General features: G+C 53.6%; 1 protein-coding gene across 2 annotated transcripts; it reads left to right on the top strand.

The window, feature by feature from the left end:
- The first annotated feature begins 2,113 nt into the window (after positions 1–2,113).
- ACTL6B (actin like 6B) lies at positions 2,114–15,573 on the top strand. Of its 2 annotated transcripts, none has more exons than XR_681545.3 (14): positions 2,114–2,321; positions 2,772–2,848; positions 3,065–3,230; positions 3,532–3,632; positions 8,525–8,622; positions 9,839–9,933; positions 10,000–10,106; positions 11,128–11,217; positions 11,377–11,438; positions 11,576–11,690; positions 11,830–11,910; positions 12,015–12,110; positions 12,310–12,413; positions 15,345–15,573. XR_681545.3 is itself a non-coding variant. In XM_001140943.5 (14 exons), the coding sequence occupies exons 1-14, from the start codon at positions 2,297–2,299 to the stop codon at positions 15,423–15,425; spliced, it is 1,281 nt and encodes a 426-aa protein (XP_001140943.2). In that variant the 5' UTR covers positions 2,114–2,296; the 3' UTR covers positions 15,426–15,573. The 2 variants fall into 2 exon arrangements, 1 of the variants encoding a protein (XP_001140943.2); XM_001140943.5 differs by having other exon boundaries at positions 12,327–12,413.
- The last annotated feature ends 914 nt before the right edge of the window (positions 15,574–16,487 follow it).

Below are 16,487 nucleotides of genomic sequence, written 5' to 3'. Positions count from 1 at the left end.
TGAAACCCCGTCTCTACTACTACTACTACTAATAATAATAAAACTAGCCAGGAGTGGTGGCACACACCTATAACCCCAGCTACTTGGGAGGCTGAGGCAGAAGAATTGTTTAAACCCAGGAGGCGGATGTTGCAGTGAGTTGAGATTGCGCCATTGCACTCCAGCCTGGGCAACAGAGTGAGACTCCAGCTCAAAAAGAAAAAGAGAAATGTAAGCACTTTAAGAGATCCACTCAATTCCTCCAGACCTCAATGGACTGACCTAGGGTCACTTTGGAAAAATCTCACTCTCCCAGCTCCTGAGTCGGCCCTCTCCCCTACAGCTCACCACTCCTGCTGAAACCTGGACCCTTTCAGTCTTAGAAGCCAAGTCTGAACTTGGAACCGACCCTAGGCATTGAAATGCCACCGTCGTCAGTAGGTAATCCATGAGCCAGCTAAAGCCATCTGTCCTTTGGCCGGGGAGGGGTGGAGTCTCTTCCAGGGTGGGCATGTGGTGAGCAGAGAACCTTCAGGGGCACGCGGACCTCACATAGTATCCACTTCCTGTGCTATCTCTGGTCTCAAAGCTCCCTCGCCCCCAAACAAGTAGATGGGCATAGTCAACACACACAAGCATTCAGATGTGCATATGTACACACATGCACCCATATGCCAACACACATAGACACATACATACAGACACACACACACCCTCACATAAGAGTCCCTCACCTACCCCAAGTTGTCAGAGCTGCTCCTTTGCCTTTGCTACCAAAACTGTGGTACTGGGAGCCCAGAAGAACCTGGGATCCAAGCAGTAGAAAACCCTGTTGTTAGCCAGGTGCTGTGGCTGACACCTGTAATCCCAGTGACTCAGGAAGCCAAAGTGGGAGGATCACTTGAAGCCAGGAGTTCGAGACCAGACTGGGCAACATAGTTTTTTTCTTAAAAAAAAAAAAAAAAAAAAGCCAGGTGTGGTGGTGTGCACCTGTAAGTCCCAGCTACTCAGGAGGCTGAGGCGAGAGGATCACTTGAACCCAGGAGTTCAAGGTTACAGTGAGCTATAAGTGTGCCACTGCACTCCAGCCTGGGTGACGGAAGACCCTAACTCAAAAAGAAAAGAAACAAAAACCCTCTTGTTGATAAATGCCTCCTCAGGAGAACAGGCGCTGAAGAGAGACAGATGGAGAAAGGAAGCTAAAGCCAGGTGGGCTGAATGCCTGTGTGTGAACGTATGTACACGTGTAAGCATGTGTACACATGTATAAGGCCTAGGTACTGCGGGGGGTGGGGGGGAAAGCAAGGCAAGGAAAAAAGGGGCCAACGAAAGACAAAGGAGGGAAGTTGGACACGGTGGCTCATGCTTTTAATCCCAGCACTTTGGGACTTTGAGGCCAGGAGTTCAAGACCAGCCTGGGCAAGGTAGCAAGACCCAGTCTCTTTAAAAAAAAAAAAAAAAAAAAGGTAAAAACAGAGAGAGATGGAGACACACCCCCTCTGGTCCCTCTCTCAATCTTCCCTTCCCTCCCTCTCCCGGTGATTCCATTTAGACCTGGGTGATTCCATTTAGGCCTGGGTGTGGCAGAACCGGGCTCAGAGCAGCCTGAAGATAGATAACCCTTCTGGGAACTGGAGCTCTCTCCCCAATCCTGCTTTAAAAAGTAAGGGGGTAGAGATCGGGCGCAGCGGCTCACGCCTGTAATTCTGGCATTTCGAGAGGCTGAGGTGGGAGGATCGCTTGAGGCCAGGACTTCGAGATCAACCTGGGCAAAAGAGCAAGACCCCGTCTCTATAAAAAAAATTTTTTTAATCCAGGCGTGCTGGCACCTGCCTGTAATCCCAGCTACTTGGGAGGCTGAGGAGGATCGCTTGAGCTCAGGAGTTCGAGACCAGCCTGGGCAACATCACAAGACCTCCGTCTCTACCATAAAAATAAAAATAAAAAGCAAGGGGATAGGGACCTCATCAGTCGTCCTGCAGAGTCCTGGTCTCCGCCTCTTCCCTGCTCTCCGCCTCTTCCCTGCTCTCCTCTCTGCCGCCAGTTCCTTAGCGACGGTCTCTAAGCCCCTGCTAGGTGCCCCCTGCCCCATCTCCTCCTGGCCGCTTAATAGAGTGTATCTTCCCCTTTAAAGCAGCGGCCCCCGGTCGGTCATTGTCTCGCCTGGCAGCCAATCGGCGGCGCCGTTGGAGCGGGGGATCCGGCCTCCCAATTGGCCGCTGAGAGTCCCGCCCCGCCAGGGATCCCGGGAGCTGTCCGGCCGCCTCGGTGCTGATCCCGCCGCCGCCCACGGGCCGCTAGCAGCGCAGCGGGCACTATGAGCGGGGGCGTCTACGGCGGAGGTGAGCGAGCCTCGGGCCCCCGGCTCCCGCAGCCCTGCGTTCCAAACCCGCGCCATCCATCCGAGCTCTGGGCACCCCGGGGCCTGTCACCTCCGCGCACGAGCGGGTCCAGTCTCAGGCTCGGGTCTCCCGCCACCCCTGCGCTCGGTCCTCCCCAGACGCCCCGCGCGCACAGGGCCCTACTTTGCAACCCACCTCCACCTGGCCCCGGGCCCCTTCCTTTCCCGTCGGGAGGGTGCCCTGAGCAAGGCCATTGGGCAAGAAGGGACCCTGGCGGTGTGATGCCCCCACCCCCAGTCCCAGGACCTCGGACTCCAGGCCCAGCTCCCACCGGCCCCAGACTGGTGTTGAAAGTGGCGAGACTGTGGCTCTGCCCTGACTTTCTCTCGGAGCTACCTAGCGGGAGAGAGTTCGGGGGAGGTCCCCTTACAGGCCTGTCTCCCCACACAGATGAGGTGGGGGCGCTGGTCTTTGACATTGGCTCCTTCTCAGTCCGCGCTGGGTACGCTGGGGAGGACTGTCCCAAGGTGAGCCTTCCAGTCTCCTCTCCAAATCCTAGGGGCTTCGGACCCTTCTTCAGGCTTTCCAGTGACCCAGGGCTCTCCCAGATCGCCCAGAAGCTCTGCTGAGCGGGAATATGGGAATAAACCCAGGGGCGGTCTGAGGACCCTGCTGTGGGGCTGGACAGGGGCAAGAGGGTGACCTCTCTCCCTGCCGATACTCCCCCAACCCTTCCCCACCAGGCTGACTTCCCCACCACGGTGGGGCTGCTGGCCGCGGAGGAGGGGGGCGGGCTGGAGCTGGAGGGGGACAAAGAGAAGAAAGGGAAGATCTTCCACATCGACACCAATGCCCTGCACGTGCCTCGGGATGGAGCGGAGGTCATGTCGCCCCTCAAGAATGGCATGAGTAAGGGGCCCCCACCCATCACCTCCTGACAGAAAAGGAGCCCGCTCCCCACAATCTGGGTCATAGCAGCCCCCACTCCCTGCGGAGTCTTCCTTGCAGCCCCAGGGTTCTTCTGGCTGCCAGGGTTCTTCTCGCTGGGTTCCCTTCCCAGGGGCCCACCAGGTTTCTGGGAAGGGGGGCGTTCCCCTGGAGCTGGACTCACTGACCCTCCTTTGGGCTTGGCCTTTCTCCCTCCTTTTCTTCCTGTCCCTGTCCCCTGCCTGCCTTCTTGCGTCTCTGCACGCTGCTCTTCTGGCCTCAGTCGAGGACTGGGAGTGCTTCCGAGCCATCCTGGATCACACCTACAGCAAACACGTCAAGTCTGAGCCAAACCTGCACCCAGTGCTCATGTCCGAGGCTCCGGTGAGTGCCTCCTCCATCCTCATGTCCAACCCTGATCTCCACCGCACCTCCTTCCCACCATCCACCTCTCCTCCTCTCCCCTCAAGCCACTGCTCTGAGCCACTTCCCTTCCCTTTTCAGACTCCCCTCACCCATCCCAAACAATTTCCTTCCTTCTTGGCTAAGTCTCCATCCCTCCTGCTCTCTTCTTGCTCTATGCACTCTGCTGCCCTTCTCTGTCTCCAAGTCCTTTTTTAATTTTTTTTTTTTTGACACAGTCTCACTCTGTCACCCAGGCTGGAGTGCAATGGTGAGATCTCAGCCTCTGCCTCCCGACATCAAGGGAATCTCCTGCCTCAGCCTCCTGAGTATCTGGGATTACAGGCACCCGCCACCACGCCTGGCTAATTTTTTGTATTTTTAGTAGACAGGGGGTTTTGCCTTGTTGGCCAGGCTGGTCTCGAACTCCTGACCTCAGGTGATCCACCCGCCTTGGCCTCCCAAAGTGTTGGGATTACAGGCATGAGCCACCACGCCCAGCCTCCAAGTCCTTTTTTGACCTTTTCACTTATTATTATTATTATTATGGTCAACTTTGGTGAGCTGGGGATGTGGGCTCACACCTGTAATCCCAACACTTTGGGAAGCCAAGGCAGGAGGATCACTTGAGCCCAGGAGTTTGAGACCACCCTAGGCAATATGGGAAGACCCGTCTCTTTTATTAAAACAATAAAAATTAAAAATTTTTTGCCGGGCGTGGTGGCTCACGCCTGTAATCCCAGCACTTTGGGAGGCCAAGGCGGGTGGATCACGAGGTCAAGAGATCGAGACCATCCTGGCTAACACGGTGAAACCCCATCTCTACTAAAAATACAAAAAATTAGCCAGGCGTGGTGGTGGGCACCTGTAGTCCCAGCTACTCGGGAGGCTGAGGCAGGAGAATGGCGTGAACCCAGGAGGTGGAGCTTGCAGTGAGCTGAGATCGCACCACTGCACTCCAGCCTGGGCAACAGAGCGAGACTCTGTCTCAAAAAAAAAAAAAAATTTAAAACCTCATTTAAAAAAATGTTCTTACCCACCTCCTTATAAATTCCTCTTTATAAAAGCAACTGTTTTTCTCCTTTTTAGCTAATGTTGGGGGTATTTTCTTCCATATCTCTAATACTACACTTAAATTGCTGCCTGTGGAGTGTTTAGTTTTAGGTATTATCGCTGAATTTTCCACTTTAGAAAATGATCGCTTAGCTCTCTTTTCCTCCCCAGCCTATGCCACACGTATTTCTTATCACCCTCCTTTAAGTACAGTGGGTTTTGTTGTTGTTGTTGTTGTTTGGGGTTTTGTTTGTTGTTTGTTGTTTGTTTTTGAGACTTTGCCTCAAAAACAGGGGGTCTGCTCAGTTTGTCACCCAGGTTGGATTGCAGTGGCACAATTCTTCAGCCTTGGTCTCCTGGGCTCAAGTGATCCTCTCATTTCAGTCTCCAGAGTAGCTGGAACTACAGGCATAAGCCACCATGCCCAGCTGATTTTTAAATTTTTTTTAGAGACAGGGTTTCATCATGTTGTCCAGGCTGGTCTTGAATTCCTGGGCTCAAGCAATCCGCCCGCCTCGGCCTCCCAAAAGGCTGGGATTACAGGCGAGATCCACCACACCCAGCCCCGTTGTATTTTAGAGTTTAAAAGAAATCAGTATTCAGTATTTACATTCTTTTTAAATTAGAAATAATTTTAAGAGAATCTTTTGTAGAGATGGGGTCTCATCATATTGCCCAGGCTGGCTTCAAACTCCTGTGCTTAAGCGATCCTTCTACTTCAGCTAACAAAGTGCTGGGATTACAGGCATGAGTCACTGTGCTCAGCCCAATATTTACACTCCTATTACTATGTATGCTAATCAGGCCTGAGACAGGCAATACACTATGATCACCTTTCCTTTCTTGTGCAACTTTTTGTTTTCCTAGAACTGGAAAAAAAAATGTGCTCAATTTTTTTTTTTTTTTTTTTTTTTTTTGAGACGGAGTTTTGCTCTGTCACCAGGCTGGAGTGCAGTGGTGCGATCTCAGCTCACTGCAAGCTCCGCCTCCCGGGTTCAAGTGATTCTCCTGCCTCAGCCTCCTGAGTAGCTGGGACTACAGGTGCGTGCCACCACGCCCAGCTAATTTTTGTATTTTTAGTAGAGACGGGGTTTCACCATGTTGGCCGGGATGGTCTCGATCTCTTGACCTCGTGATCCACCCGCCTTGGCCTCCCAAAGTGCTGGGATTACAGGCGTAATCCACCATCCCAGCCCTGTGTTTGATTATATTTGGTCTGGTTTTCTATCTACTTAACAGTGTGAACCCTAAATCATTCATCAATTGTATCTTTTGTCAAGACGTCAATTCCATTAGATATTTTATCAATTTCTTTTCTTTTTTTTTTTTTTTGAGACATAGTCTCGCTCTGTTGCCCAGGCTGGAGTGCCATGGCGCGATCTCGGCTCACTGCAAGCTCCACCTCCTGGGTTCTCCTGCCTCAGCCTCCCGAGTAGCTGGGACTACAGGTGCCCACCACCACCACATCCGACTAATTTTTTGTATTTTTTTTTTTGAGACGGAGTCTCACTCTGTTGCCCAGGCTGGAGTGCAGTGGTGCGATCTCGGCTCACTGAAAGCTCCATTTCTCCTGCCTCAGCCTCCCAAGTAGCTGGGACTCACACCATTCTCCTGCCTCGGCCTCCCAAGTAGCTGGGACTCACACCATTCTCCTGCCTCGGCCTCCCAAGTAGCTGGGACTATAGGCACCCACCACCACGCCCGGCTAATTTTTTGTATTTTTAGTAGAGGTGGGGTTTCACCGTGTTAGCCAGGATGGCCTCCATCTCCTGACCTCGCGATCCGCCCGCCTCGGCCTCCCAAAGTGCTGGGATTACAGGCGTGAGCCACCACACCTGGCCTCTCATCAATTTCATTTCTTGAAGAAATTTCTTCAGGAGCCCACTGACCTGGTCCAGTTTGCACTAGTAGCCCTCTGCCAGGGGACAGACCTGTCATGCTGGCATCTTCCTTCACCATCATCTTGTAGAATCCTTTTGCCTCTGTCCTGGTTAGAAGTCCTGTTTCCTGTACTTGACTCCTTTTCTTGACTTATTCCTTTGTTTTCATGGAGCAGGTCCTTCAGTAACTGCCTTAGAAAGGTCATGAGAGGCCAGAGACAGTGGCTCACTCCTGTAATCCCAGCACTTTGGGAGGCCTTGAGTCCAGGATTTGAGACCAGCCTGGGCAATATACTGATACCTTATCTCTACCAAAAATATAAAAATTAGCTGGCCATGGTGGTGCATGCTTGTAGTCCCAGCTACTTGGAAGGCTGAGGCAAGAGAATTGCTTGTACCCAGGAGGCAGAGATTGCAGTCAGCCTAGATCATGCCACTGCACTCCAGCCTGGGCAACAGAGTGAGACTCCATTTAAAAAAATAATTAATTAAATAATAATCTAAAAAAAAAACTTTTTTTTTTTTTGAGATGAAGTGTCACTCTTGTCCCCCAGGCTGGAGTGCAATGGCGTGATCTTGGCTCACTGCAACCTCCGCTTCCCGGGTTCAAGGATTCTCCTGCCTCAGCATCCCAAGTAGCTGGGATTACAGGCACCTCCCATCACACCTGGCTAATTTTTGTATTTTTAGTAGAGACGGGGTTTCACCATGTTGGCCAGGCTGGTCTCAAACTCCTGACCTCAGGTGATCTGCCCGCCTTGGCCTCCCAAAGCGCTGGGATTACAGGCATGAGCCACCACGCCCAGCATCTAAAAAAAAATTTTAAATAAGGTCATGGGAAGTATATTTTTTGAGACTTTGTGTGTCTCACCTTGAGTTGATAGCTTAGCTAGGTATCCCATGCCAGGTTAGAAATCATTATTCTTCAGAATCTTGAAGGCACTTTTCCATTGTCCTTCTTCCAGCATATATCGTTGCCATTTAGAAGGATGAAACCATCTGATTTCTGATCCTCTGATGTAATGTTTTTCTTTCTGAAAGTTTATAGAATTTTTACTTTATCCTCAGTGTGGTGTATTTTCATTCATGGCTCTAGGCACTTAGTATGTCTCTTCATTCTGAAAACCTATGTCTTTCAATTCAGTGAAAAAGAATTATTTATTTAATTATTTATTTCTCTCCATTTTCTCTCTTGGGATTTTCTGTTATTGGATTTTGTTGCCCCCTGAATTGGTCCCCTAATTTAATTCCCTTTTCTCTTATATTTTCCATCTCTTTACCTTTTTCCTTTGGTTTCCAAGATATTCCCTCCACTTTATGTTCCAATCCTTCTATTGAGTTTTTCATTTCTGTTCATGTAGTTTTAATTCCCACAAGCTCCTTACTTTAAATTTTTTTTTTAATGAGACAGCATCTCACTATGTTGTCCAGGCTAGTTTCGAACTCCTGGGTTCAAGCAATCCTCCTGCCTCGGCCTCCCAAAGTGCTGGGATTATAGGCGTAAGCCACCCTGTCTGGCCTGTGCAAATGTTTTAAATGCATGTGTGTGTGACTGTGAGTGTGAATATATGTGTATGTGTGTGTGTGAGTTTGTGTGTGAATGTGAGTATATATGTGTGTTTGACCGTGTGTTTGTGTGTTTGCATGTGTGACCGTGAGTGTATGTATAGTGTGAATGCATGTGTGTGTTTATGTGTGTCTGTGAATGTGAGTGTATGTGTGTGTGTTTGAGTGTATGTGTGTGTGTGTGCAAGTGAATGCATGTGTGTATGACCGTGAGTGTATGTGTGAGTGTTTAGGTTGTGTATGTGTGTGCAAGTGTTTGAATGGATGTGTGTGTGTGACCGTGAGTGTATGTGTGAGTGAGTGGGTTGCGTGTGCGTGGATGTGGGTCTGTGCCTCTCCCTTCCTGAATCCTCCCCCCCTGCACTTTCTCCACAGTGGAACACACGGGCCAAGCGGGAGAAGCTGACAGAGCTGATGTTCGAGCAGTACAACATTCCTGCCTTCTTCTTATGCAAGACGGCTGTGCTCACCGCGTATCCTCTGGACTGAGCTGCTCTGACTGGGTGGAGGGCTGGGGTGGGGCCTGTGCTGAGCTCAGCTGTGATGAGCTGGAGGGTCAGGCCTGGTTCTCTGAAGATCAGTGTCCCAATGGGCAGACACCTCCCTCTGCCCCACTAGTGCAGAAGGCCCAGTGGACTGAGCACCTCCGACTCTGGGGTGGCCAGATCAGCGGCCCCTTTCGGTTCCCCGGATCAGGCTGAGCAGACAGTGAGCTGGGCCCAGGAGAGAGTAGGGGCTGGAACTGGACAGAGGAAGGAGACGTGTAGAACACTGCGGCAGTCCCTTCCCCAAGAACTCCTTCAACACTGACTGTTTTTAGGATCTGCCTTGCATTGAACCCTGTGCTATGCACTGGGGTGATAGCGACCCTAATTTCAGGGAATCTGTAGGACACAACCAAAAATAAAGGGGCTGGCCAGGCGCGGTGGCTCACGCCTGTAATCCCAGCATTTTGGGAGGCCAAGGCGGGCAGATCACTTGAGGTCAGGAGTTAAGAGACCAGTCCGGCCAACATGGCAAAAGCCCGTGTCTACTAAAAATGGAAAAATTAGCCAGGCATAGTGGTGGGCACCTGTAGTCCCAGCTACTTGGGAGGCTGAGGCAGGAGAATCTCTTGAACCCAGGAGGCAGAGGTTGCAGTGAGCTATTGCATTCCAGCCTGGGTGACAAAGCGAAACTCAGTTTCAAAAAAAAAAATAACTAAAGAAGTAACTGGGGTCGCCGGGTGCGGTGGCTCATGCCTGTAATCCCGGCACTTTGGGAGGCCGAGGCGGGCAGATCACAAGGTCAGGAGATCGAGACCATCCTGGCTAACACGGTGAAATCCCATCTCTACTAAAAATACAAAAAATTGGCCGGGCGTGGTGGCAGGCACCTGTAGTCCCAGCTACTCGGGAGGCTGAGGCAGGAGAATGGCATGAACCCGGGAGGCGGAGCTTGCAGTGAGCCGAGATTGCGCCACTGCACTCCAGCCTGGGAGACAGCAAGACTCCATCTCAAAAAAAAAAAAAAAAAGAAGTAACTGGGGTCTCAGAGCCTTTCTCCAGGAGATGAGTCATCACCAGGGGGAGAGATTTGCAGACTGGGGATGGGCTGGACCCCGGTAGAGCAGAGAGTGACCAGACAAGATCTGGGCCCAGGCCCCTCACTTGCTGCTGCTGTCTCTTTGACTTACCCATCCGATGCCAGCTTTGCAAACGGGCGGTCCACTGGCCTCGTGCTGGACAGTGGAGCCACCCACACCACGGCCATTCCAGTACATGACGGCTACGTCCTGCAGCAAGGTGGGGCTTCGGCAGGGGGTGGGGGTGCCCCAGGAGGACCAGGTCCTGACAGTGCCTTCCTTCTAGGCATCGTCAAGTCCCCTCTGGCAGGGGACTTCATCTCCATGCAGTGCCGGGAGCTGTTCCAGGAGATGGCCATTGACATCATCCCACCTTACATGATTGCAGCCAAGGTGGGGCCTCTGGGGACATGGAGCTGCCACTAGAGTCCTGGCCACTCGCCCCATGGCCGTCAACCCTCTGACACATGAGATATCAGAGCAGAGAGCAGCAGGCTCCCCAGTGGGTCCTGGCTCCAGTTCCTCCTTTTATAATCGAGGCATCCGAAATCCAGACAGGCTGAGGGATATGCTGAGGTCATGGAACCAGCTGGCAGACAGCAGGATGTGTGAGGGCCAGTGTGGTGGGTTCTAGGGTCCAATATAGACCCAGGTTCAAGTTCTGCCTCTGCCATGCAAGAGCTGCAGGACCGGTCGGGCATGGTGGCTCACACCTGTAATCCCAGCACTTCGGGAGGCTGAGGCAGGCAGATCGCTTTGAGCTCACTTTGAGACCAGCCTGGGCAACATGGTGAAGCCACCTCTCTACTAAAACTGCAAGAACTAGCCAAGCATGGTGGCGCATGCCTGTAGTCCCAGCTACTTGGGAGGCTGAGACTGGAGAATCACCTGAACCCCGGAGGCAGAGGTTGCAGTTAGCCGAGATCGCGCCACTGCACTCCAGCCTGGGCGACCGAGTGAGACTCCATCTGAAAAAAAAAAAAAAAAGAGCTGTGTGACCAACAGCATGATATCAAAGCTCCCTGGGCCTCAGGTTCGTCTTATGTAAAGTGGAACGGCAGTAGGCAGTAGCCAGGGTGCTGTGAGTATGAAGTGACACTGTGTGCTTAGCTCCATTCTGTGCCCTCACATGGATCATGGCCCCCTAGGAGGCCATTCCCTTGAGGTTCTGTCACTGCTGTATTCCTGGTGTTCTCCAGATCAGCTGCACCCACCGCATGAAGGGCACACATGGAGAGAGAGGCATGCCCCATTCTCTCTCCTCTCCATCAGGGAAGGGTGAGAAACCCCTCTTGCAGGCAGCACAGCAGAGCCTGCAGCGCCAGGTAGCTGCAGAGCTGGGAACAGTGCCAGGAAGGTGGGGGTGGGGGTCAGGTGGGCTAGGAAAGGGTGTTCCTACACTGTGCCCCCACAGGAGCCTGTCCGGGAGGGTGCCCCCCCAAACTGGAAGAAGAAGGAGAAGCTACCCCAGGTCTCCAAGTCCTGGCATAACTACATGTGTAATGTGAGCCTCTGGAGAGGGCCACCTGAAACCCCCCTCCCCTGCCATGAATCGGGGGCGGGACAGAGGCCCCGCATGGGAGGTGGAGCAGGGAGGGGGAGCGGGGCAGGGGGTGCTGCTCACGGGGAAGGCAGGCCCTCACCACCTCCGCTGGGATTTCAGGAGGTGATCCAGGACTTCCAGGCCTCCGTGCTGCAGGTCTCAGACTCCCCCTACGATGAACAGTGAGTGTGGCTCAGGGCTTTGGGGTGGGAGAGAGGGCAGAACCGGCACTCTTGGGGTGGGCTGGGGGGCTCTGGTGCTGCCCACGCACTGATCCTTCTTGAGCACCCCAGGCAGAGTCCTGCTCCCTTCTGGGTAGGGTGGCTGCACAAATGCCCACAGTGCACTACGAGATGCCCAATGGCTACAATACAGACTACGGCGCCGAGCGACTCCGCATCCCCGAGGGCCTGTTTGATCCCTCGAACGTCAAGGTTTGGCTGTGTGGCGAGGACTGGGGTGGGTGCTGGCTGCAGTCCCTGGATCCTGGGGCGTGGGGGAGGCTGGGAAGGATTGCAGGGGTCTAGGGGGAAGGGGGAGAGAGCCCACAGCCCCAGTCACCTCTCTCTGCAGGGCCTGTCGGGGAACACCATGTTGGGTGTGGGCCACGTGGTGACCACCAGCATCGGCATGTGTGACATTGATATTCGCCCGGTGAGGCCAGGCCGGAGCTGAGGCTCGGCAAAGGGGCCCAGGGGAAGTGGGGAGACGGGGTTGGGGGGCTGCCCCCGCAGCTCACTCCTTCTCCCTGCTCTCAGGGCCTGTATGGGAGTGTCATTGTCACCGGCGGGAACACACTGCTGCAAGGCTTCACTGACAGGCTCAATCGAGAGCTTTCCCAGAAGACCCCACCGGTAGGAGCCCACCCCTGACCCAGAGCCCTGGACACCCATCCTGGCTCAGCTGTCCAGGACTGAGTCCCTTCATCCTTCCCACGTCCTTCCTTCTGTTCTGGCCACCAGAGCAGAACCCCTGCCCCTGTGGCTTCCCAAGTCTTCCCCCTGCCCCCCAAGCCCTGCCCCTTCCCAGAACCTAGGTGTCTGCTTCCCCCAGCCCCTTTTTACCCCCAGAGCATGCGACTGAAACTCATTGCCAGCAACAGCACCATGGAGCGCAAGTTCAGCCCCTGGATCGGGGGTTCCATCCTGGCCTCACTGGTGAGAGGAAGGGGACCTGGCCTAGCACTGACTGTGGGGGAGAGGGGAGGCCCAGACAGTGCCCGCCACTTTGACTGCCTCTTCGTTCATTCATTCATTCAACAAACATTTAGTTTTGAGAAATGTCAGTCAATGAATGTTCCCAGAAGGGTGAACAGGACACAAATCGGGGGGCAGGGGCCCGGTACGGTGGCCCACACCCGTCATCCCAGCACTTTGGGTGGCTGAAGTGGGGGGATGGCTTGAGGCTAGGAGTTGAAAACCCAGCAGGGGAACATAGCAAGACCCATCTCTACTTTTACAAACTGGGGAGAAGAGGCTGTGCACAGTGGCTCATGCCGGTAATCCCTGCAGTTTGGGAGGCCGAGACGGGTGGATCACTTGAGCTCAGGAGTTCGAGACCAGCCTGGCCAACATGACGAAACCTTGTCTCTACTAAAAATCCAAAAATTAGCCAGGCGTGGTGGTGCATGCCTGTAATCCCAGCTATTCAGGAGGCTGAGGCAGGAGAATCTCTTGAACCCAGGAGACGGAGACTGCAGTGAGCTGAGATCGTGCCACTGCACTCCAGCCTGGGTGACGCAGTAAGACTCTCAAAAAAAAAAAAAATTAGGAGTAGAGGGACAGGTAGTTGGAGAGATTGGTCAGGATGAGATTTTGGTGATACACCCACTGTGCTCAGTCAGCAGAGGGGAGACCCTGATGTTTTGGGGCAAGGGAGGGAGTGATGTGGCAATGCAGGCATGATTGGAAAGACTGCCAGGCATGAGTCTTTGGGGTCGGGGTATGAGCTGGGGTCAAGGGGACCTTACAAGGAGGCTGTTTTGATTGTCCCGGAGTCATAGCATGGGTAGCAGTGGGGATGGGGTGGACAGCAAGGGGCAACTAGCAAAGGAGGCAGGCAGGCTGGTTCTGGGGCAGGAGGTGGTAAGTTCAGTCTGGACCTGCTGCTGGGTTCGAAGGAAGGTACTGAGCAGGGAGCTGGAGTTGCAACCCACATCTGGAGGGTATCAGTCACACAGAGGGGACAGTGGGGCCATGACAGACAAGGAGGACATCCACGAGAAAGGAAGTCCCCCAGGGAGACAGAAACCAGGGTCAGAAAGACAGAGGCTGGCAGTCTGAACTTAGCTCAGGGCTGAAGCATGTCAGCCACACAGTTCTTGTTTTTTTCCTTTTCTTGTTTTTGTTTTTGTTTTTGTTTTCGAGACAGTCTCACTGTCGCCCAGGCTGGAGTGCAGTGGAGCAATCTTGGCTCACTGCAACCTCCGTCTCCTGGGTTCAAGCGATTCTTCTGCCTCAGCCTCCTGAGTAGCTGGGATTACATGCGTGAGCCACCACGCCTGGCTAATTTTTGGATTGTTAATAGAGATGGGGTTTCACCGTGTTGGCTAAGCTTGTCTCAAACTCCTGACCTCAAGTGATCTGCCCATCTTGGCCTCCCAAAGTGCTGGGATTACAGGTGTGAGCCACCATGCCCGGCCTATAATTAAGTATTAATAATATATCCTGGACAAGTGGAGTGGCTCACACCTGTAATCCCAGCACTTTGAGAGGCCAAGGCGGGAGGATCATTTGAGCCCAAAATTTCTAGACCAGCCTGGGCAACAAAGCGAGACCTCATCTCTACAAAAAATTTAAAAAGCAACTGGCAATGTGGCGCATACCTGTAGTCCCACCTACTTGGGAGGCCAAAGTTGGAGGATCACTTGAACCTGGAAGGTTGAGGCTGCAGTGAGCTGTGCCACTGCATTCCAACCTGGGTGACAGAGCGAGATCCTGTCTCAAAAAAAAACCAAAAAAATTGAGTGTGTATTTTCCACTTAGCGCACGTCTCAATTTGGACCAGGGCTGGTGAGCTACAGGAAGCTAGTGGCCACTGCATTGGACAGCACATGTGTGTAGGCTGAGAAAGATCAAAGAAGCCCAGCCGTGGTAGCTCACGCCTGTAATCCCAACATTATGGGAGGCTGAGGTGGAACGATTACTTGAGCCCAGGAGTTTGAGACCAGGCTGGGCAACATAGTGAGACACCATCTCTACAAAAAATAAAAATTAGGCTGGGCGCGGTGGCTCACGCTTGTAATCCCAGCACTTTGGGAGGCCGAGGCGGGTGGATCATCTGAGGTCAGGAGTTTGAGACCAGCTTGGCCAACATGGCAAAACCCTGTCTCTACTAAAAATACAAAAATTAGCCAGGCGTGTTGGCACGCGCCTGTAATCCCAGCTACCCAGCAGGCTGAAGCAGGAGAATCGCTGGAACCTGGGAGGCGGAGGCTGCAGTGAGCCAAGATCGCACCACTGCACTCCAGCCTGGGCGACAGAGCAAGACTCCATCTCAAAAAAATAAAATAAAAATAAAAATAATTAAAATTAAAATTTTAAAAAAATAGAGAGAAGGGACACTCTGAGATGCTCATTGCAGGAACCCTCAAGGGGCAAGTTGTAATGCCGAAGGCTGCAGATGGGGTGCCACAGTGTTGGAATGGTGAGGTGGAGGGAATATCTTCCTTGGGAAAGAGGGAGACTGGCGGTGTTCCAAAGCCCTGATGGAGTGAGAAGAGGACACCTGGTGGGGAAGGACTGTGTGTGTGTAGGGGGTGTTGAGTGCCAGGTGCAGGTTGCCTGGCCTGGGGCTGTGCGTGCCATCCCCCCAGCTCAGGAACAGGGCCTAGCTCAGGGCAGAGACTGCTGTTCAATAATACTTGTTGAATGAATGAATTATTGATTGAATGATATGAAGAGGATACTCTCCCTCTGAGTATGAAAGGGGACCGACAGAGGAGGGGAGGATGAGGTGGGGAGGGGCTTCAGAGGGATGTGAACCCAAGGGGTGGTTGGGGCCTGTTGGAGGATTCCCAGGGGCTGCACCTGCCTGTCCACACCTCCCTCCAAGGCCACCCTGACCCTGATATTACCCCCTCCACCCAGGGCACTTTCCAGCAGATGTGGATCTCCAAGCAGGAATATGAGGAGGGCGGGAAGCAGTGCGTGGAGCGAAAGTGCCCCTGATGGCACTCCTCCCCACACACCTGCTCCCAAGCTCAGATGGAAGTCCCTTAACCCCCATGCCACATTGCCCCCCTCCTCCTTTCCCTCTTGTCCTCATAAATGGTGATGTTTCTGGGTTGAAAGAAGTAAAAATGTTTTAAGAAAAAAAGGTTTGGCCTCCGTGGGGTGGGGAGTGGGCACAGAGGTCTGGAGGGAGGTGAGGGGAGGGAGTCTCACTTCTACACCCATGCCGATCCCACAGTGGGCGCTGGGACACAGCCCCAGGGGCCATGGATTCCTCAGGTTTCCTAGGGGTTGTGACCCAGGGAGGGCCACATGACGAGGACCGGGGGTGGGGGTAGTTGCTGGGGGCTAACAGTTGTGGTGGGAGGTGGGAGGGGCTGCAGGGTGCAGTGGAGGGGCGCGGCCTGGGGTGAGTGTGGCAGGAGGTGGGTGGAGCAGGAGGTGAAGACTGGATGGGCGGAACAGGAGGTGAGGTCTGGTGGGCGGGGCCTCAGCGTAGGCCTCAGGTCTCAGGGGAGCAGCACGCCTGAGCACCCCAGGACCTGCGCTCAGGTGAGATGCGCTATGCCTTCCTTCCTGGGGCTCTTGGTGGTGACAGACATGGGGCGGGGACTAGGGCGCTGGTGCATCCCAGCAGCTCGGAACTTCTCTGGACCTGAGTAGGAGCTGATGTTGCCCAGGGGAGACCCGAAAGGGAAACTTGGTGGGACCCTGAGCCCTCCTCTTCAGAGCTACTTGTCTTGGGGCCCTCAGAAGGGTTTGGGGACCTGCGCCCCCTGCCTGTTTAGCAGTTTATGCCTGTGACATGTTTCTGGGGTGAGGCTAACTGGCCTTTCATCAGCCTCAGAACCCAAAGAGGTAGAAACCCATGTGATCCAAGTCCTTTGGTGACTAAACAGGGGCCGGTGCCCAGGGAGGACCATGACTTGTCCAGGGTCACCCAGCTCTGCCCACACCTTGGCGGGGACTCTGATCACTCCTCCCCACTGACCCACATATCCCTGACCCCAGGACCCCCATCTGGGAGCTCTCGCTGGTCTCATCTGACCATGTGCTCCC

The sequence above is a fragment of the Pan troglodytes genome, chromosome 6 (assembly GCF_028858775.2).
Source record: "Pan troglodytes isolate AG18354 chromosome 6, NHGRI_mPanTro3-v2.0_pri, whole genome shotgun sequence".
Classification (NCBI taxonomy): Eukaryota; Metazoa; Chordata; class Mammalia; order Primates; family Hominidae; genus Pan; species Pan troglodytes.
Note: the sequence above shows the minus strand (reverse complement) of the source record. Positions and strands in the feature narration are given on the sequence as shown.